General features: G+C 47.3%; 1 protein-coding gene across 2 annotated transcripts in view; it reads right to left on the bottom strand.

The window, feature by feature from the left end:
• Window positions 1-23490, bottom strand: part of LOC120953984 (semaphorin-5A) — a 113822-nt gene that overhangs the window by 54707 nt on the left and 35625 nt on the right. For both annotated transcript variants that reach the window (XM_040374461.2, XM_040374462.2), the window contains exon 4: window positions 11987-12086. In XM_040374461.2, the coding sequence (XP_040230395.2) occupies window positions 11987-12086 (100 nt within the window). The remainder of the gene's footprint in view (window positions 1-11986; window positions 12087-23490) is intronic.

The raw sequence follows: 23490 nt of genomic DNA, 5'->3' as shown, positions 1-23490 counted from the left end.
GTCAACGTGGAATCATCAAGCGATACCCTCTTTTGTATGGTTCACTCTTTTGCAGTGGGCTTTTTGGTTGTTGTTGTTGTGGTTTTAAACACTCGGTGATCCTCCCCTGTGGCAATGTGGGGATATTTCCCGTTCCGCACTCTCCCTCTTCCCTTCCAAAACCCTTCCACGGTCCATCACGGACTAAACAGGCTGATTATTGTTATTAAAATCGATATTTCCAGCGTTAAGATTTATGCTCACCGCTCGCCCGACAACCGGTTCCCGCTACACAGAACCATCCCAACCCCAACAGACCCCACCATCCGCCTAGACCACATTCTGCATTCTGGAAGTTGCATTTGGTAGCCTAAATGTGAGCATCGCCGACCGTGACTGCCACCCCAAGCGACCCCGAGTCTGACTACGGCCCAGCGCAACTGCGCTCGATGCGTCGTCCAATCCGATCGGTCAACAAAGATATCCCAGCGAGCGATACGCTGCTAATTATACACGCTGAAAATTGGCTTTAATATGTGATAATAGCGTCCATTAGGGTTTAAATTTATTTGCCCGCCGTTTGTTGCTGCTGCTGCTGTTGCAGTGAGCCGATAAAGGGCAACTGGTGACTGGTGATTCGTGGTATGTGTCGTATCAGATCGTTTAACGAACCGCACATTGCTCCGATCTATCTGTTGAGCCGGACGGAGCGGGATTATTGAGACGGAAGAATGGGATTATAAGGCAATTTATCGGCTTACTTCCCTAAAAAGAAATAGCAACAAAACTGCATCGTCGTGGAAGGTCCTGATGCTGTTCCAGGAACGAACCGCACGATGAACGATAAGGCTCAAATTCTTCAAAATTTGATTATAAATTAAATTAAAATTCAATCGTTTGCTTTAAAATCCCCAACGATCGTTATCGTTGCTTAAGCTCGCCCCTCTTTTGTTGATCACGATATACTTTGTTGCTCGCTCTCATAACTTTATGCACCCGTTCCGTACACATACAAATCGCCTGCAACGACAGCTGTCAGTTAATTTTTGCCGCTCTCTCCTCACTGCCCGCCTTATCGCATCCACCCACATCGCATGGCAGCCCCACTAGCAGATCGACCCATCCATGCAGTCAACTTTCGAGCGCCACACCGCCGCTTTTCCGAACGACCTTGTTCCAGATGTGGGACGACGATTGTGCCGCAGTTAACGATCGGCAGCGGCAGTCCTTGTGCCAAGGATACGCGAGATTCATTACGCACACGGCGCACCAAACCGGACTTCTGTATGTTAAACACTACGCCAACTTCCATCCGCCAATTGCCATCGCGTTAATCTGCGGCCGGCAAATGTTAATCTTTAGTACAACACAAAAATTGTAACGGATCATCTCTTGCTCTCTTTTTTGCCGCCGTACACGCAACGTGCTCGTGCACATCTCTCCCCACTCATTGCCCGAAGGGCGGTTGGCGTTGCGTTGGGGCTTTGGAAATCGATGCGCATCGTGATTATCATTACAGCACCGCGGGGCAGTGTAAGCTCATGCCAAACTATTAATTTACCTTGTCATACACGGGTATGATGTATTGTGCTGAAAATCACCGAACAACAGCGCCAGATGTAAGGGGGAAAGAAGCAAGGACGGCTAGGGAAGGTAGTGGTGGAAATGAGGCACGAGATTTCAAACACAATCTTTCTTCCTTCCCTTATCGATGGCCCAAGACGATGTCAACGATTGAAAGAAGTTTTGTACGCTGAAAAGGTACAAGCGTTCGTCGCTTTTACTTTCATTGAAGTCTTTCGATGTACGGTACAGCGTGCACCGCAATAGCAATTTCTTCACTTGCTGTGCACTATTAACGACTGTGTAAGGTTATAAATAATCGCACACACACAAAAAAAAACATGTGTTTTCTTCAATTTGTTGCAGTGTCTAACCAGCCTTTTCCACATTCGTTTGACGTTACTTTCTCTTCCATTTTCCCCGTAGCTGAGAAAAGATGTGCACAAATCTAGCAGGAAACGTTGCTTTACGTAAGATTTTTGATATGAATCCATTTTTACCTCTTACTAGTGCACTGCTTGCTCGCTGGTACGAACACATGAGCTTGAGCAATCCACCTCGACAACGCGTACAACGAATGTGCCCCCAGTGCCAGTGAGTTTACCGCGCCCGATTGACAAATCGTTCAGTGTCGCCAATCACCGGCCCTGCGCACGGCATTATCAGCTTGGACCGATCGAACACTATCAGTTTTGGGCTATCGAAAACATTAATCAAAACATCGACCGATTGGGCACTATCATTGACTGATAAATTAACACAAATCCATCCAGATGGCCGTGTACTTGTACGTACGTGTGTGTGTGTGTGTGTGTGCGCACATGATTTCACCCGGGGTTACGCCGTCCCACCGCTGGGCACGGTTATCTCGATGCCGAGTCCACCATCGAAAGTGATTCGTTTCGATTTCGGATTTCAATCGTTTGCCCACCACCATCACCTCCACGACCAGCATCGCACAGGAACGGGGTGGTTGTGTCGAACTGGGGAGCGGAGAAAAAAAGGTGGCAAAAGTGGCTCACAACAGTCGGTTGGTTTGCCGGCTTTGCCGCAGCAGCAGCAGCAGCAGGCCCAGCGGCAGTTCCAGGCGTTTACTTCTTGGCACGTCAAGCAAATAAGCGACCGACTGCTGCATCAGCTCGGAGCACCGTTTTGGGAACGGTAGCAGTACCGAGTTTGGTGCCCTCAACATACTCACACACACACGCACACAGTACTCGCGAGCATATGAGCAAGCTGCGGCTCGGGAAGCGGTAAGTAAAACTGCAACGAACAACAAAACCCTCCAAGTGCAACTGCAACACCCGCCGAAATGTGGCGACCTGCCAAGACTCGCATGTCGGAGTAGGTGGTGGTGGTGGTGGTGGTGTCGATTAAGGGAGGACAAAAAATTGCGCTTGCTTAAGCAGCCGTGGGGAGCAGAAAAAGCCTCCCAAAGAAATTGCCAGCCTGATCGCGGCCGTCAGACCCAACTTGATCGCAAACTGAAGCAGAAAGAGGGAAAAGAAAAACAACAACACACCGGGAAGGACGTCGGATGTGCAGTTGGAGGTAAAGCGAGAAAAGAGCTGAACCATCATACCACGGGGGTGGCATTATTTTGTACAAACAGAAAGCACTTCGAAAGCCATGAGGCAAGACAAAAATGAAATAAGAAATCAATAAACCCCGCTGCATGGTGGGCCTGGATGAGCGGCACTCGTTTGGCGATGCACTCGACTGTCATCCCAAACGCCAGAAACCAAACCACCGCCACCACAGCGGTAATGATCGCGCATGCAACAGATGGTGCATCTGCTGAGTTTTGCCATCGATCGGCAATCGGTGTGGGTTTGGTGTACTTAAAACTCCAACTTTGCTTTTTTTGCTTGCAAAATGTTTGCAATCCATCTTTTTGCTGCAACACCACTCTAGCGCTGACGTTGGCGTAAGTGCTCTTAGCAGTGCAGTTTGGTGCCTCAATTATGTGTGCATGTGTAGTGTGTTTCAAATGATTCTGCAAAGGGCTTATTCCAGACAAATTATGGTGAGTTGTAGTCCAACGATCAAATTAATTCAGGAAACTAAAATCTGAGATTTCAATCTCGCCTTCAGCAACGTTATTACGATTGAAATGGTACATTATGCCATTAAACCGTTTCGACGCCACCCAAATCACGCAATTGGTGTACTCATTTCACAATCGAAGCCTGTTCCCGCCTGTTTGAATCATTGTATTCCCTATGCGAGATACCTCTCATTCTTCTCACCACGTTCATCATCGAGTATCCACCTTTTTTATGGAGCGTAAATTATAGGCTTCCTAAATATCAAAATATTAGTCAATTCTGCGCTGCACGGTTTTGCACTAACCGACCCTTCCACCCGGGACACGCGTCGTACCCTAGCAGCTGGTATAGCTTTCCCTTTTTCACCTTTTATTGCAGTTGTCTGCAGTCCGCAGTCTGCAGCTCGAAAAATCACTCCAAACGACTCAAGAATTGGTGGCAAAAATGAAACCGAAAGTGGGTCTAGGAGATGTTTCAATACTGCGGCGGCACGCGGCAGGCAAACTCGAGCTCGCACGCGGTGCATAAAGCGTTCAAAACAACCGCGGAGGGCTTTATCCCCCGGTTCGGTTGGCAGTGACATGGACTCGGTGTTGCTCGGTGCTAACGAGAATTATATCATCAAAAATAAACCCCTCACCCCCAGCGCACAATAATAGAGGACAGCTCGATGGTAAGACCGATTACGTGAACGATTAATGATGCTGTGTGAAGCGTTTGCAGTATACTTTCCGTCTGATAATAGGCTTTTTGCGCTACTGCTGCTGCTGCTGCTTTGCAACGATTTGTAAGCGAGTGACATTTTAGAGAGCGATTGTCAAGATCCAAAGTGGATAAGTGTGTGTGTGTGTGTATGTTCACTTCCGAGGTGTCAACGAGATGGTGACGCGTTGCTGGCAGTAAAAAATGGACTTTTTTTTAAATAAATGATCGACACCGGCACACAATCAGTTGCTTTAAAATGTCATTTAAGAGCGAGAAAGGTTAATTTGTTCACCATCGAACATGATCGCAACGGTGGTGTGTCTGCGTGCTTGCACGCGTGAAAAAAGGAAGAGAAAAACATAAATGGATATGATGCAACATTACGTCTCATCATATTAAGGGAAAGAAATATTGGACACTTTGCTTAAACGGTCCTGCACGAATCGTTGCCCCTGCGAAACATTACCCACGCATGGCACAGACACCGGGAGCCGTGTTAATTATGCGCACGGTTAAAAATATGGCCCCGCAGCCAATAACAGTTGTAACGCGAGCAAAAAAAAGGAGGCTGACCCGGTTTGGGTAAGTGAAAAACGGACTGGCCAGACCCATATCCATATCGCATTAGCCGTAGCATGCTGCAGTAGCAGAAAGTACGGCGCTGGTTGAGAGTTTAAATGATGGGTTTGCTCGGTAAGCATGCAGTGACGCGGGCTTAATCGGGTATCGGAAATGCTGCTTCTTCGTCCTGTGTATGTGTGTGTTTGCGTTTGCGTGAACAGCAAATCATCTTCCAGAATTCATCGTGCTTCTGTCCTGTCGTTAAATCGTTTCGCGTTACTACATCCTTGTTGGGCACGGGCATCTTCGAGCACAAGAATCGCCGAGCAAAACAAAACCGACGGCATCGTAAAGTTGGCGAAGCAACACATTATTTGTGTGCGATTTGGCCAGGCTTTAACGAGCCCAAGCTTTTGCTGAGTAAGGCCCTTGATCAGGTGGTTTAATGATCGGGATGAAATTGAACCGCCTTCATACCCGGGGCCCGGGTGTCACGATGGTGTAACTGATAACGATAAACGCGTACGAAGTATAGAAGGACTGTTCGCAAGGGGTGCAGGAGAGGAAAAGGCAGCATCACACCAGGGTCGAAGGATGGCTGGAACACACCCAACTTCCTGGAATTGTACGTTTAAACTTACGAGAAAGTAATTGGGAAGAGTTTTTTTTTGCTTCGTTTTTTGGGGGATTTATTGCCCCTGCTGGCAGGATGGGAAAGATTTATACCTGCTGAAGGGAAATATTTTATAAAACGGTGCTTTTGATTGGATAAATTCTCATTTTGAAGTTGTTTTACAAGGAAAGCTAAGAGAGCTGCAGGTCAAAAAAGATAATTGTCAGCAAAAGAAGGGTCGACGTATCGAAAAAGCTCCCTAAAAGTAATGTTTTATTTACAATAATTTAAGGCCCTTTAATAGTTTCAATAGCTAGCAACCCTGATTTGTAAACTGGTTACTCGTTACATCGTCAAAACCTGCTCCATTTGCTTCCCAAGATGCTGTCCATTGCGCTGTAAGATGCTGTCAATGTCTGAGCGTTGTACAGAGCTAAAATAAAACCTCATGCTGAGATATTCTTTCAAAAAAGGGCTCTTCTACAACAGAGAAAATAATTCCTCTTATATCATTGAAACCCATCTCCAAAAATGACCCAAACTGCACAGGTTGAAGTATTCGCTCCAATATATTCGCTTTCGTGTGAAATGGATAAAGACTAAATGGATCCACAAAAGAAAAGGATGTAAAAAAAACCCAGCACGACACGACCCAACTGGGCGACTTGGCCACGGCATGTAACGGTGCAGCGGTTTCGGAGATCCTACCAACCACAGCAAATCAGACTCCTGGGCACGCTCAAACCTCGCAGAACTGCACCGAGCAGCATGCAATTTGAGAATATCCCGTTCGGCCGAAAACCGCACTCGACAAGCAGCAGCAACAACAAAAAAGTGTAACTAATTAATTAGGTAAGCCCTGGTGATGTGGTTTTTTCCCCTCCGTTTCCATAATTCCTTTCGAGGCAGCAATTCCTTGGCCTACGGTCTTGGATTTGTCCCAGAGACGGAGGATGAGCGATGCGGTAGTCGTGTTGCAACGGTAAGCTTTTAAAGTTTAGGGAAACCGAAATGGTCTCCGTTTGCTACCATGTGCACGATAATCGGCGTGTATGGCGTGTTCGCTCAAATTACTTCCATAATTAGTTGAACGTGATGCATGGAAACAGAAGTCGTCACAAAAAAGCAATCTGTGGGCAGCGGAATTGGATGTAGATTATTGTGTAACGTATGAAGACAAGATATTGGAGAAGGTATTCAAAAGTATCATCATGGTTATAAGGCTTTTCTGTTCTAATAACAATCACTGACTGACTGTATTTCCGAACCTAGCTCCAGTTAATTTACATTGCTAATACATAGAGAAAGCTCAGCATTAAGCAAATTACGAGCAAATTTATGCACACCGATCAAATTCGATCTTTCATCGCCGACTTCAACTAACGCTGCCACCAAACCAAACCCTCCCGATCGATCGCAAACGTCAACCAGATCACTAGCACGGAATCGGGACTCCCCAGCCTCTCCCATCTGACACAGACTTCACCAGCCTAACGGGACCGAGTGTCAAGTACGCTCGCTCTATCCAGCGCTAGATTCGACCGGCGCTGTCAGACACAAGGCTTCTCAATGAGACCTTCGAGCCCCTCCGTCCGCCCATTGGGACGATCATTCATCAAAGGCCGGTTGGTTCGAACCCTACTTCCCCCCGTGGGCTTTTGATAAATGATGCGATAATGCCATCCACTCAGCGCGCGCGGCCTATCATAACACTCGTCAGACAACCGGCAGAAGAAGAAACCTATGCACACTCTCACGCGAATGGGCGAAGAACGCGTTCTTGGCCAGCGTTTGTTGACCGATCCGAAACCCATCGAAAAGGGTCGAACGAGAGTCGCTGTATCCAATTAAAAACTCATCGCAATCATCGGCGGCGCGACGTCAATGAGAGCGCTAGCCCGTTTTGCGATTACTAATGAGATTGAAACGATTCATTGTCATTCCCGGGCTGTGGGAGGATGGGAGGTAAATCTCAAGGAAAGCAGATCTTAGTTCCTCTTTGGTTGTGTGTATGTGTGTTTTTTTTTTGTGTCCCCGTTTTCAACAAGTGTTCTACTCAACGCCCAACCAATGTGCTTTGCTTTGGCCGGTCATCCTCTTCTAATTACTAGACGACAAGTTCGCAAGGGCGAGCCGGTCGGCCTGATCTTCCGATCACGGGATTGGGGATTGGGACGCAGCAACCCCGCCCTGACCTAATCCTGTCCATCTGGGCGGCCGTTGATGTCACTCGCTGAATGCTGAATGCTCACTCAGTGACAACAACAGCAAAAAAACCGAAACGAATCCATCCGAAACAGATCAAAAAACCGACCGGCAGTAACAAAACGTCGGGCCGGGCCCGAAGCAGTCAAGCTGTGCGTTGCGGTGCATAAAACAAGCGAACATTTGTTGCCAATCATCGGGCTGCTCTTCGAGCGTTTGGCCACTATGGAGCCAACGCTTGGTAGGCAGGGAGGGGAAGGGAAGTTGATTTGACAAGTGTGTCGGTTTCAATCTGCGTGTCGATGAATCGGATCAACCCCGAAGGAATGTTTCAGCCGATGACAGTTGACGGTTCCGTTTGACGGTTAAGCGCAGGATAAAGGGAAGCAAATCGGAATGGGCTTACTTTCTTTCCTCTACAAATGTCTTGTGCAAAATGTGAATGTCCAAAAACTCTTCTGTAAATGAAATGCTCGCTGTGTTGTGAGTGCCAACTTTTGTAACTTAAAGCAATGAATCGAACATTTTCTTTCGTTCTCTCTCTCTACCTCTCTAAAACAGCTCATCTACAAATCTTCTGCAGGTCATAACCCTTACCCATTCCCACAGCATTAGCGCAAACTGCCTGCCAGAAGGTTTGGCATCCATAAAAGCGAAAATGGCTCGTAAGTCCCACAACCACCGATATCGATAAAGCTCGACAGTATAAGGGTTTTTAATGAACCAAATCGACCGCGCGGCCATAATACAGCGGCAGGATTCGATAGAGCGTGTCCATCTAGGGAGATACCACTTGTCCGGACGCACAGCCGCCCATCCACCCACATTAGATGGAGGGGGGGGGGGTAGGGGATCTTTTCCTCACAGCACTGCCAGCAATCGGTCGTTTGATGGAGGACAAATCAAAATCGGAGAGAAAGTTCCCTACCCTTTACTGTCCCCATCTACGACTGTGATAAGCTGCGCGATACGATCGCATATGGCGCATTAGGCAGGATGGCGAGACAGGTATAGACGGGGTGGAGTTTTGTGTTTGCCAATTTTCTTCCTGCTCTTGCGTGTAGTGTACAATACACGGGTTCGTATCAAAGTCAGTCACTGGTTTGTCGCACACGAAACCTTGACAGCACGCCCTTTTGAAAGGACTTTCGGTAGACACACACAGACCGTTGGATTGAGCGATGGGTGAAGCTAATAGACGCAAAGTATTCGCGCACGATGCAAATCATTTTGCGTTGTGCCATCGACGCTTTCTTCCGGCTGGCTTTAAAACTTTCCATCCCCTCTCGTTTGATGGGACGTGCGCTGAAAAGCGCTCGAAACGTATCAAATTTCACGCGCACTATCTGATTTTAGCAGTCCCTGCTAAACACACCGCTTATTTGTGTCATTAAAAAAACAACAAGCGACAGAAACGCTTCACCACCGACACCGGCTGTTTGGATTGGAGTGGAAGAGATTGAAATTAAAAGCAAATAAATGCACCTGCCGCAGACGGCTGCAGCGTCTAGCGAAATAAATCCCTTGCAAAACGCACAACCACCGAGCGCACGTCTCGGAAGCGTCATAAAATCGCACAGCAACGGCCAGCCGCGATTGAGGTCCAGCTCCAGCTCGCCCTCAGCATCTCCCACGGTACAACGCCATAAATACGCCGTTTATTGTGACAATTATTTCAGCGTTTAATATTGAGTTAAGTGCTTGTTCGCAGCGGAGGGCAAATAATTCTCACTAAGCCCTGTCCCTGTGCAGCACCGACCGACTTCCTGCAGGAACTGCCGCATTAACTATCCACCGTACGTACGCACGCACGCACGATCGTGGTGAGAGTTGGCCCCGCGGATGACTGTAAAACGCCCAGTGGAACGTTCGAAAAAACATAAACGTCTTATGCCGCCAACCTGGCCACAAACCCTGGGATTGGTTTTTTGACTGGTTTGAATGTTGTTTTATTTTACCCTTGAGTGTGTGCGTGTGTGTGGGGGGGGGAGGGTAGTTGGAGCGAGGGGGACAGCCAGTTTCATAATTTTATCTCATCTTTTAAGCCCTTTTCGGGTGAGTGTATTTGCGAGGCCAGTTGCAACCACGCACCGGATAAGAGGGAACGAACGAGCAAGGATATTTTAAAACAGGGCGCTGATTGCAAGAAAGGTTACACTGGTCCCCCTTGTACCGAGTGGTTGTGATTAAAAGTTGTTCCTATTTGCTGAAAATGTCTTTTAAATCGGAGGAAATCGAGTGGACCACCCGCCACAGGAACAATTTCGTAGTTTCTCAATTATTTAAATCTTACTCCTTCCCTTCTTTAAGTTCAAGCGCAGCAATTATACTTATTACACGATAATCTCTCGAAAATATCCATTTAATGAGGTACAATTTTCAATATCTGGCCCTATCTGGAGCTAGCGACAGTCAATCCCCAACAACCTATTTAAAAAAGGGCAGCAAATAAGAAAGCAAACCCCAAAAACCGATCCGATTGCCAAATTTTGCAGCATAAATGTACGCGGTTGTGATGCTTTTGCAGGAACGGGTTTTTGAAAATTTGGAGGGAGGCAGCCATCGACCACAAAAGAGATGCTTCTTTGCCTGTTTATTGTAAATTAGTTTCTCCATTATCACCTACTGGGTACTGTTGCCCGTCCCACGGACCGAACGACCAGCAACAGTCCTATTTTATTATTACATGTTTTCTTCCCCTTGCCACTTGCTTGTGTTCCTTTTTTAGGGCCTTTCGTATTGCCCCGTTTTGCCCGCGTCGTCGGTATGAGTTACGATGCCAATTATGCGAGGCACAATTTGGTAATGGCAAGTGCAAGTGCAATCCCAAAAGAAAGTGCCCCATCCCCGTGTACACGGACAAGTTCCAGCCGATGGACGGACTTGTTGTTTTTTTTCTGTTTTGTTCCCCAATATGAGGTAAAAGACATTCTCTTTCTCGACCAAATTAAAGATGCATTGCAATATGGGAAGGGAATGTATTAATTTGTTGAAGTAACACACGCTAGCAGTATTGTGAAGCTAATTTTAAATATTTTTATTTGCAACTTTTATAACGTGTTCATTGACGATCGTTCAATTCAATAAGCCATCGAATGGATCGCCAACAAATTTAACAACACAAAGAACTGCGACACGCTCACACATTTTTAATCAATCGAACGAAAGTGCATCATTAAAACACCACTCGGCGTGTCGAAAGTTCGGTCGGGAGAATTTCTACCGATCACAATCCCTCCCAACCCCAGCGCCTGGTGGACGATCTGGTGCCTCGACGCGATGCGATCGCGATGCAACATTTCCCTTCCGCGGGGGGGGGGCGCATTCCGTACCTTTTATTTTCCTCCCACGAGCCCAACAAAGCCAAAGCCACCCGGCAAGGGTTGGGGAAAACTGGGGACGCCGTATGCTAGCGGGGTTGAAAAGGTGAGCGGGGTTTCTTGCCTCGAGCATTCGGGAAACGAAGAAGTGCTGCGAAAGATCATTGTTCGCATCGATAATTATGACCGGAAGGTGAAATGAAAGTAATCATACGCGCGAACCAAGCGACGAACCCCTTTGAATCCTGCTCCACCTCGGCTCCATAGGCCGCGGTCAACACGCGTGCACCTTTCCACCCCAGTTCCATCGAACGCCCGACCGAAGGTGAGACCTTTTTTCGGCCCCAGCGTCAGCGTCACTGACCAGGTCCCGGGGACGGGGATCGGGACCTTTTACTTCCCCGCTGCGTATCGCACGACCACCCGGTCCCCCCATTGCACTCTCGCCGTGTTCGACCGTCGCGTTACAATACGACGAGACGAGTGACGTTTCGATGAAATTGATCCTACGATGACCATTAGAGATGGCTTCGCGGCATGGCGGCCGAACGTGCGCCGCGCTAATGGTGTGCGGAAGGATGCACAAGCAGCAGTGAAGGAAATGGAAGTAACACAAAAACACATGCCTCCTACTGCAGCAGAATGGAGCAACGGTGGTGCTTCAGACGGCGGTGAAAGCAGCTGTGCCCAGGACTCCACTTCCACCGCTGATCATTATGATATTTTCATCGTTCATTAAACGATCATGATCGCGACGACCGTGTTACGAGCGTGTACGCGGGCAGAGATTGTTGAGCGCCTGCAGCTGCTGCAGGCTGAAATGTATAACAAAGACAACCATCGCCAGATACGAATCGCTGGAAGGTTCGCTGTTTTTTTCATCTTTTTTCTACCATTTGGTTGTTTCCTTGTTGTGATTTTTTCTTAATGCGTTGTTGTTTTGCGCTCTCAACACACTCCTAACGGCGAAAACAATTGGCCGTAAAGCTTACCTTGCTCCTACAATAAGCTGATCCCCGGACACGTCGATCAGCATGCGAGCGTATGACGTCACGTTTGGATCCGTAAATCGGTGGGCAGTCACAAGCAGGTCTGAAAAACAGAACAGAAAAAATGTGAGAAAGTTTGAAAATTGAACGTAAACATAAATTAACAAACAACTTCTTCTAGGAGAGAAATTCAGGAGATTACATTTGTTTTATCAGAGATTGCTCGTTTGGTATCATTCGCATGACGTGACGAATATATGAATTATCTTGCTACCCATCTTACTTCTTTCTTATCCCAATCTTGATGTTTTTTTTATATGGCTTCATGCTTACAATATTTTTTCCCAATAGTTGAATGTTCAGCCTTTTCAAAGGAATATCTGCTAAAAGCGCTTCTTTTATTTAATGTTCTCCCAGTTTAAACATTGCCTTAAGCATGAAAGTAAGATTGAACCCGTCTTCCTTGACGTGAACAACCGCACAAAGGCAACACACTCTTAAACCAATTATTAACCATTGTCACCATCTGCTGGATTTTGCTGGTTGATGATAAGTGCAGTTTGTCATCGGGCCAATATGAATGGTTATTGGCCCGATGACAAACTGCACTTATCATCAACCAGCAAAATCACACGTTAACGCCTCCCCTGCCCGAGACGCCCGAATCGTTCCTTTTAGGGCAATGCGCACTTAAGCGCAAGGCGTGTAGGAAAACAAAACCACACAAAAGGGGGGAAGGAACCACCGCTTTCAAGCAGTCGAAAATTGCACACTAAAAGAAATAATACAACCATCCACACAGCGTCTCATCCGCATCGCGACAGATTTGCTAATGGGATTCGAAACCGGGCAGAGCAGAAGAGTGTCCTGTGGATCTGTCACGACCGCAGCACCGGCTGGCGGAGACGAGCCTGTTTGCACAGAAAGCTATCGGAAGACCTTTTAGCGTGCAGTGACACTCACACACACACACACAAGCGCTGTGTAATACGTCTTGCGTCAACGGTGCACCGCGAAATGCAATAACCATAAAGATAAAGCAGTGGATTGTTTTGTTTCTTACTGTGCGAGTGTCGTGTGTGTTTGTTTTTCTGTTTCGTTCCAGGAAAAACGTCTCTATTGCATTTACAGAGTTGTATTTACAAGCTTAGTAAGCCAAGAGAGGAATAACCTTATTTTATTATATTTTTCTATGTGATTGGAGGAATAAAACAAAGACACTCTCTCATAATCCAAAGTTCTTTTTTGTTCTTAATTAAAATATCACCACAGCACACAGGCGCTACAAACACCCTTTAAGACGGCGTTTTGCAAGAATCGTGAACCGTATTTAAACGCGATAAAAGGTGCCGTTTCGTTCTGCAAACCATTCCATAATACGCGACCAATAATCATCAATAACCCCTTGGCGTACCGGCGGCCCCTTAATGGCTGCCGTATTACTGCCGATTCTTCTCCGACCGATCGTTCCTTTTACCACCAACCCTCGGCATTTCCCCCCCCCCCCCCCCCCCCCCCAGGCACGACGAATGACCCGCACGCTTCGGTATTGCGGCAATCGCTCCATCAAGATTGCCTCATAATCATAAACAACGTTCGACCATTAGATCATTTGTTTGTACATTGACGACTAATTATTTGCGCATGGAAAACTCGATCGGAGGCGGACAACCTTCGACAGGGATAATGCAGAGGGAGGTTTCAGTTCTACAGAATGGGCCGGCGTGGAAACCAACTTTAAGCCGAATCGTCCGAGCAGTTGAAACGGTGTAAAGTAGCAACACAGTCCGACAAGTTCCACTCGGCAAGCGGAACTGAAGCAGAACACTCTGCACCACTGAGAGCAAAAAAGGGAAATCGTTGTACCCCTACTGTACGATCCTATTCAGAATCTATCCGCCTTTTTGCGAGTAAGTGTCTCTTTAGAAATCGATTCCGTACATGCACGTACTAGCCGACTTCGGTCGGGCATGGCCGGTGGTGCCCCGGGCAGTGTCACACAGCTCGAGTGCGCTCGAGTTGCATAAGATTTTATCAATTTATTTAAATTGTGCTTCTCGCCAATCCGTCCAGCCTGGCACGGAGTCGTTCACACACAACACACACACACACACATAACCTGAAGGTCCCAGCACTGTGCAACGGCGACAACCACGACGGCGACGACACTCCAGGAGCGCTAGAGAACAATGGAATCGAAGGGGTCGCCCCGGTTGTGACCGTGTATAAATTATGGTACCTACACTTCCTTTCGGCTGTTTGCGAACTGCGAAAATCGACAAAAACAAAACACCAGAGTTCTTTAAACATTTGCTGCACAAATAGCGCACGGTTTAGCCAGTGAACATAATGTGACCGGGGCTGAAGTAGTGTGCCAGAAGTGTGCTGAATTGCTGCATGACAATGGCTTTGGTTGTGGAAGCTGGGGGAAGCACAGAATGGAAAGGAAGGGTACGGGACGGTACCGAAACGGCAGCACTGGGCAGGACGACACGATCGTGCTTGGCTGTGTCTACGGGTTCTAACCGTTCCGTGAACTATGCTTTCAAAATGCTCACTCACATCTCGTGTTGGACGGAGGCAAGAGTAGGCATAACTGAGACGAAAACTCGGGCAGCACTCGGTGTTCTGGTTTTACAGGCAGCATAAGTTTAAACATTTATATTTATTTATTATTTGAACGAATGCATTTGAATCTTCCTTAGCGTTCCAACAAATGCTCTAACAGTTCACATACTCAAATATATTAGTTAAAATTTTAGTGTCGTTTATCAGATGATCAGAAGAATCAGATAATTAAAAAAATCTGTTTAGCCATAAAATTGAAAATTAAAAAAGAGTATAGATCGTAATAAGGTAGACTATGAAAACAAATCGCCTTTACAACCATATATGTAAGACTTTGACCATCCGTATCCACATGTTAATACATTTGTAGTAAACCTGCATAAACCCGTGTAAATGTTTAGGCCTGTAGCTTCGTCGGGTTTAACGAAACTCAAATTCTTCGTTAAGTTGGCACTTTGTTTAGTCTATAATATGAATTTGAATTCTTCAATACATCTTTCTACTAATTTGGCGCAGTTTAACATACAAATCTGGGCAAAGTTATGCGGAAAAGCAACAAATTCAAACCCATTAAACTGATCAGTCCGATAACATCTACTTGGCCATTACGCGAAACGCAGAGAAAGCTAAAAAATCAGAAAAGGCAGTAAAATTAATACTATTTTTTAATGCATCCCAATTGAGCCCTAGATAACTCTAAGGCTTAAAACTTCTTCAACAGCTTGTTCAAATACATCTTATGCATACAAAAAAAAGAGGCAACAACCAACCCATCTGTTCCTTTCTAATCTCGTCCCAAGAATCGCTTGCCGCGTAGAAAGCCAACCAATGTAATGCCGTCCATTTACACGCTTCCCTGCTTTGCTTTGCTTCGCACCGTACGGGTGTAATTTATGATTCGCTTTATGCAGGATATTTTAATTACGCCTGTAATTCATACACTCGTTTTAACAGTACCATATTGCACGCGCTGCAGCCCGCAATACCCCAATACACCGCTCAATTGCACTTACAGCACACAGCCGCGGCTAAATCTTGCACAGTGATACCCACAGCACAGTAAGGGCACGCGACATCCGAAAGCCGTCCGATGACGAATGGAAAGAGAATGTGGTGTACTGTTTCGCGAACCGAGCATACAAACGGGCACGTATGCAGGCTGCTAAAGGTGCCGGCTAAATGCAGCAAACAGTGCAGCCTGCAAGCACTGTGCCCACATCGGTGGATGTTTGTGACGGGAGGCTTAATTGAATCTTGCAACAGAATTGAAGCATAAATGAATGAGCCCAGTGTACAGTTTTCCTTAAAAAATACATGGCAATAAATATCGTTCTCGTGCTATTGAATAAAACTTTTGCCTTTTTGTTCCTTCTTTTAGCAAAACACAAACATTGTGATCATTTTTACGTGTCCTTGCAATATCGCATCATCCGATAAGAGCCCGGTAAATGGTTCACTATCGAAACACGATCTATAAATCACGCATTACACCGATAACACGGTCTGCTTTTAATCAAATCTACCCACCATCACTCCCACAAACCGGGAGCGATAGTGAGAAGGTGATCTACTTCATGCCGTACCGCTCAACGACAGCGCTACCACAACATGACAACTACCGGTCTTTGCAGCTGGTTGGAGGTCACTTTCAAATGTCTTTCCGCAAAACCAGACTGTGGACTACCTTTACGTGTCGAACGTGCGCTTACCTCCTGCTGGCCGATTGGGAAATTGCTTACGTCAAGTCCATCTATCGGCGAAAACAACCAAGGGGGGATCCCTCCCCATCAGCAAAGGACAGAGAAGAAGCTATCGATTGTGACACACGATGTGGATAAAAGCTTCCAATTAACACCACCTTCGAGGCAGGAGGAGAAGCCGGAGCAGAGTGTAATAGTTGTTATCGCGCGATTAGGTCTCAACGCTCGAAGAGCTCCCAATGCTCATCCGGGGCCCTGCGTAAGCGATGGTGACCAGTGTCCAGCACCGTTGTTGACCTTACAAGGAAGTGCAAGGTGGCTTTGGCCGCAGCACATCGCGATCCACGCCGAAGAAGTATGATCAATTTTTACTGGCATTTTCACTGGTTTCCTGCTCGAAGACGATTTCCTAGCAGGATGTAGAAGGTTGCTACTTTCAGTCCCAGTGCCTGGTAACGATCTGCCTCGCTGGGGGAACGAAACAGCAAAAAAAACCTCCTGGACAGGTTCGACGTGTTCCCGATTCCACCATCACCGCCTCTTCCCAGGGAACCAGGGCCACCCTTCGACCTCTGTAAGCTGATACTTAGAAGCCGTGCGTCCTCCACATCTTCGCATCCAACGCAGGACAGCATCGGAACAGCACCAGTGCACGACGGAACCGACGGTAAGTTGCTCTACCCGGGCTGGCCACAAAGCGAAAGACTGCCGAGCCGAAACCGACAGCCCGACCCAGACAGACAGACGCAGAGTGTGTGTGTGTGTGTGTGTGTGTGTGTGTGTGTGTGTGTGTGTGGTTGTCACCGTCCGTGACCAAGATGACCGTAAAAGGAACGCTCCGTTGCAGTGCCCCGGAGCCTGTCGCGCAACGAACGCGCGTGAGGCTGAGCGCGCAAGCGAGTAAAGCGGAAGGCAAGCAACAACAACAAAAAAGAAACGGGATCAAGAAGAAACATTAACTGCAGCTCTTCTTGCACAAAAAAAACACATACACTCACAAATAAGACGGGGGGAAAACGCATCAGATCAGAAGGCACACAACGAACCGCAAAAAATCGGCATGTAGGATATCCCCAAGCAAAGCTGTCGAAGCATAAGAAACGACGATTCGATGGTACGTTGCTACGAAAGCGTTAACGTCATCCAAGCAACCATAGCGAATTATGCAGAGAGAGAGAGCAAGAGAGAGGAAAGCGACGGCCTGGAAAATGAAATAAGTTAATTAAAGTGTTGGCTTAAAGTGTGACCAAAAACCACAGCAACAACAACAAAAAAAACAAGCCAAACGACCAAACGAATCAGTAAACACACATCAATTCCAGCCGGCGTGCAGCAACGAACCGAAATCTCTGCCCTTCTTCCCCGCCCAAACCAAACCCGGCTGAATCTTCCTTTATGGATGGTATGGACACACGCTCGCAGCATAAACGAAATCGAACCAAAGTGTCCTGCGTTGCAGCCACCAAGGTCTTAAAAACACCAAAAAGTGAACGGGGAATTCGAATTCGCACTGCCCCGTGATGGGGTGGTGGAGTTGGAGGGTTAAGCTTACGATTTAATAAAGCCATCCGTGCATGCATTTTATGCACCCGCAAGGGACCGATGCTGTGGTTTACTTTGCTTGCGCGACCGGGACGCATCCTGTGGAGTGGTGCATCATCCAGCAGCAGCAGCAACGTAAGCCTTACGATACAAAATTGGAATTGTTTTGTCTGGAGGTTCAAAAAAAAACAACAGCGTTAAGCCGCACCAAACCATAAGTGGTAATCGAACTCATGATGAACCAATCAGCATAAAACAATACGGCCCACTGACATAATAATTTAAAGCTGTCAAAGGTGCGCGCGGCCCCCAGGGATGAAATATTACTCACGCAAGGATCGCTGGGGCTTTTATTCGAAATGCCAAAAAAAAAAACAAACAGCGAAGTAGAAAGAAAACAAATGATATTCAAAAAAAGGAATCCTCATACATTCATCAACGCGCGGTTTTGTTGTGCACATTCATGATCACTTTTTTCGATCAACCGGTCGCAGTTATCCTTCCTGCTTCTCGTTTTTTTCCATCTCAACGCGACTTCGCTAAATAAGATTGATTCGAATGGACCAGTAATTAAATCGTGTTCAATTATCATGAAAACATCTGTTATTACAACTGGACCATCCCTTTCGCCCGGTCGGTTAATCAACTGAACTCGGGCAGTTTCGTGGAACTGCTCTCAAGGCTGGTTCAGGGCTGCGTGCGTCCTTTCCCACAGCACACGGCTTGGCAGTGAAAGAATGTGTAATTTCTTTGTAATTCGTCACTTTTTTATGACTGAGAGCACTACAGAGCACGAGAACGAAAGCACAATCTCCAAACAGGGAAGAAAGTCAACCCAAACAACGGTTGATTGGGCTGTACAGAAGTACAGTATCGGACAGAAAGATAGGGCATTGGGTTTTTAACGCACCGTGCACCCGTTGGGCCAAGTTTATGTGTGGTTTGTATGTGTTTGTGTGTGTGTGTATGTGTGTGTATGTGTGTGTGTATGTGTGTGTGCATGTGTGTGTGTGTGTGTGTGGATGTATGTTTGAATGTGTAGTGATGTGTGTGTTTGTTTCACAAGTAGGTCGTTTCGTATAGATTTGTAAGTAGCTTTTTTGTGTTTTGGGTTAGGTTTTTGGTGTGATAAGCAGGACCACCGCCCTCGCGATCAGTGTGTTTTCGATATATTAACAATGTTACGGTCTTCTTTCGCCGTGGTCTTCTGAGGACATCCGGTTGACTTGCGCGTTTCGGTTGTCCAAGCGCGTTTCAGTTGTCTAAGCACGTTTCGGTTGTCCGAAGCGCGTTTGCCACAAAAGTGCGCGATCGTTCCATTACGAACTCGATCCTTTTGCGCTTAATGCCAGCAGCAGCCATTCGCTTTTACATATGGCGCTGATAATCGGTACAACGTTTACCTCGACCCATTGTTACTAACATTGCTTGCTTGGACCGTCAAGAACGCGCTGGTTAAAAACTTGGACACGGCTGATCCCGTGCTCTGCCTGCGTTCTACTTCTATACGCGATGAATTACATCGTTGTCGAGCAGCGAAAACATCGCATGGATAAAAACTATCAACGAGTACGCGAGTAAGCGTCTTCCCTTCAAAATCGAGAAAAGAATACTGCCGCGCTCATGAAACAAAACGCCCATTGAAAAGAACAACTGCGCGCCAGCTCAATGCACGCACAAAGTTTACCATTCGCACACAACGTGCAACGCAGAGATGCACGAAGGCCTTTCAATGGTGTGCACTGGAGAAACACCTGTGAGAGAATGCCGAGTTCATTGCTATTGTGCGTGTGTCCATTTCGCACCGGTGTCGCATTCACATTCATGAAACAGCACACCTGCGTTTTCGTCCGAGGAACAAGGGCTGCTGTCGATGCAAACTTTAGTTTTTATCCAAGTGTAAACGCACAATGTTTCACATGATAACACACATAATAAGAATAATTTCAACGCAATATGACATCATGGCAAGCTATGTTTTTCAGACACAAACCCGCGCACTTGCAAATACACATTAAAAAGCACATTCACTTTCTACTACTACACACACACACACACACACACACACACAAACACACAAACACACACACACACACACTCACACACACACATACACACACAAATACACACATACACACACACAAACACGAGTAACGTGGCAAAACAAGTGCACGGTGCATTGAAAAAAAAGGGTCCTATCTTAATGTCCGTTACTGTATGCAGGCAAAGCAGTGCAGCACTAGCGGAGCCTCAGCAGTGAACGTTCTCTTCCCAACCTGTTCCCAGTTTAAAGGCAAACAACGCTGCAGGCAACAAGCGAACCGTGTGTTCTTGTGGTGCACAAGTTTGTGCTGCTCCTCCCTGTCAATACTACAACCGAGACACCAAAATTGCAATTTGAGACGCGCTTGAGCTTTCGCGCGTGAGAAAATGGGTCATCCGCACGGCAAGGCTGGCTGACGAGAAGGAAATAAAACCGCAAACCCGGCTGGATGCTCACTGCCACGCAACCGAGCCGCAAAACCCTTCTAAGAGCTGTGCACGGTGACGGGTTGCATCGTGCAGTTTCATCGCCTTAATAATTGATTACACATTTATGACCTTAATTTTGATAATTTAATTTTTACATCCAATCCCCTTCACTCCCTCCCCAACGCCAACCACAGTAGCAATCATCCACTTTTGCGCGGTGCAGTGAAGCTACCTCTCTCCATGCGACGAGCAAAAGGGTTCGTCGCTTGGTGGCTCTTTTTACCTTTTTACATTCATCGCCCATCGTATCCTCTGGGTATGGCTAAATTATGGGCTGCACTCACATGCACATTCCCGTTACATTCAAATTGCACAATGTGGGAATGGGTTTGTATGTGTGCGGGATGGGCTGAAATTATACTTGCTGTTACATTATTTCCCACCATTTACACTACCATCCCACTGTGACCGGGCCGAGTGGTTCCGGTTTAAATCATTTGTTTGGTTTAAAAATTCACTTCTTTATGCTTCTGCCGTGCTATCTGGCTCATCATCTGTTTTCTACCATCTTCAACACCGGCATCGGGACAGTGGAAAAGTCTCGTTTTACAACTTGGAAACGTGAAGGTGCAACAAATGGTATGCCCGTACCCCTCAAGTGCTCCTTATTGTCAAACGGCCAGTCAATCGCTGGCCCCAACCCAATGATTGGATTGCAAGATCTGTGCTCCGAAAATCACACCATTCAATACCACGCTCTGTCTGTTTGCTTTGCTGCTGCGTTCCAGTTGTTCCAGTGGCTTCTGCAGCGCTGACGGACGTACAAATTGACAGTTATACGGCCACGACGACGTGCAAAACGAAACCTGCAAACGCCAACCGTCCGGCGGGCGGGATGATCAAGATCGAGCCCCAGAAGGGTGTGCATGTATGTTGCTACGGTGCTTCTTTCTCCAAGCGCCCGCCCCTGTTCGGGGCCGGCTACCGAACAGAGCCTACCGTACATGGCGATCGGACACCGGTACCATGCGAGACCGGTATTGGGGAACGTACCGAACCCCGGGGAAGGAAGCTGCACCGGTATGCAGTTATGCGGTCCAGTTGCTCGACCCTGTGCGGCGGGAACGCAGTTGTCGATTGAGCAGCCAGGCCTAGTGCTAGTGCGGTGAAGGTTGCAAGTATGTTGTGTCCAGTGTGTGGCCCGGGAGACGGGTACATCGATTTGTTCACCGATCGGGCTCCGCAATCGGACGATAGATCAACTAGCTTCAACTCCTTGCCTCTCCACTCCACTTCGATAACGGCGTCCGAAGGAAAAGCTTGATGGACATACTGACGGAAGAAAGGCCCCATCACCCCGCGTCCGATCTATGCGAGACGCATACGCGAAACCGTAATCTTTCGCTATAAATCAAAACAGCAGCTACGGGTACTCGCTTTGTATGGGTACCGACATCAGACATCGCATATACACACGCGCACACACACATGAAGCACAGAAACTGGGGGTCTCGCCACACCGCTGCAGCATTCTGTCAAATTTGCAATGAAAATTTATCGTAATTCAAAGCGTCATTAATCAAAAGACTGCACCGAGTGACGAACGACGAACTGCGGGTCAGTATAATGAGGGGGAACTGAGAAAGAAACGAAAAGAGCAAACGATCCCCGGAAGTATCCAACGGACGGAACCTGAACGGACCCTGCTCAACCACCACCCCATTATCGTTATCATAATCGTAATAATCTGTTCCTGATGTTCGGTCAGCCTGCTCGATCCAAAGACGATGCACAACGGGCGCATTGGGAAGCTTAGAGTATATCTTTAGGCGTAAATTACACCGGACACCAAAGGGTCGCCGCTTCGGTGCTGCACTCGACCGTAGATGACATTGACGGATAGGTAGTGATGGTGGCGCTTTCCTGTACCGGTGCAGAAAAAAACTGCACCCAGATAACGATCACTAGCATGAAGGATGGAAAACATTCGCCGTGGTAAGGGAACAAAAAACAAGCTTAAATTTCTTACCAAATCGATTTCAAATTTTGCACCACAGTTCAATGTCATCCTTGCTGCTTTCCTGTGTCAAACCTGTTCCACTGCTTCGAACAACACCGACCTGCCGAAACCGTGTACGGTTTTCTTGCATTTCGAACCAAACCAGTCAAGTCAATACCGTTTACGTCAACCGTCACGTTTCCCCTGCCCGTCCTAGGGAACTTTGGTATATTCCAAAGTTCCGAAATGGCAATGGAAAAATCAAACCGATCACACCAAATGCTACCCGGTTGTGACGCTGAACAGAGGACCGGTTGCCCAAGTCTGCCCAAAAGAAAGGCAAACGGCAAACTTTACCTTGAATGGTATGCAAAGACATTCCGCGTGCTAACCATCTTGCTCTCATTTCGGATGTTTCCTTCCACCGTCAACCCTAGCTTGCCCCATAATGTTTGCGCTCAATCAATCACAGCGAAGGGGATTGCGAATTGACTGTCGTTCCCCAGTGGGGTGTGATTTGGCGGGAAATTCCTTACAAGCTGGCTGCGACTCGAAAGTTGAGCATGGCTCGATCGTATCCGATCGATACGATCGATCCATCGTTGCATCGTTACACGTACCATTCATTCCAATCGAGCGAGTGTTTGTGCAACAAGTGTGCTGTTTCCTTCGCTCAACCAGACTGGTGGCAGGTTTCCGTATTTTGCCGTATCCTCGCATCCCGTTCCGCTGGTACAACGCGGCGTGTTCCCATAATCATCACCACGAAGAAGACAAGACGTTCGGACGGAGCAGCACGCTTCCACAGACCGAATCACACCGAATGCGCACGATAACGGAGAAGCAGAAACGCGCAAGGGAAGACAGGTTGACAACACTTGCCAACCTGGCCAAATGGCAATGGGAATCCAGGCGGGGCCATGGGCCTAATCAATTGGCAAAGTGTCTTAACTGAGCGGCCGATTAAAAGTGTAGCAAAGGGGCTGTATTGTGGGCTCCGTGTTGTCCCCAAACATCTCATCCGCGCACACGACTCTCCCTCCCTCTCCGCGGGGCGGGGAGGGGGATTGTTATGGAAATATTATACAACGCATTTATCTTAAAACGGCCATAATTGGCCTTCGGTTAGCAGCCAATGTAAACGGTTATGACGCTTTACGGTTTTACGATCCATTTTAAATTTTATGGTTTACCAAGGGGTGGACTTTTTCACCAATTTCGGGTAG

The sequence above is a fragment of the Anopheles coluzzii genome, chromosome 2 (assembly GCF_943734685.1).
Source record: "Anopheles coluzzii chromosome 2, AcolN3, whole genome shotgun sequence".
Classification (NCBI taxonomy): Eukaryota; Metazoa; Arthropoda; class Insecta; order Diptera; family Culicidae; genus Anopheles; species Anopheles coluzzii.
This window is presented reverse-complemented; position numbering and strand designations above follow the sequence as displayed.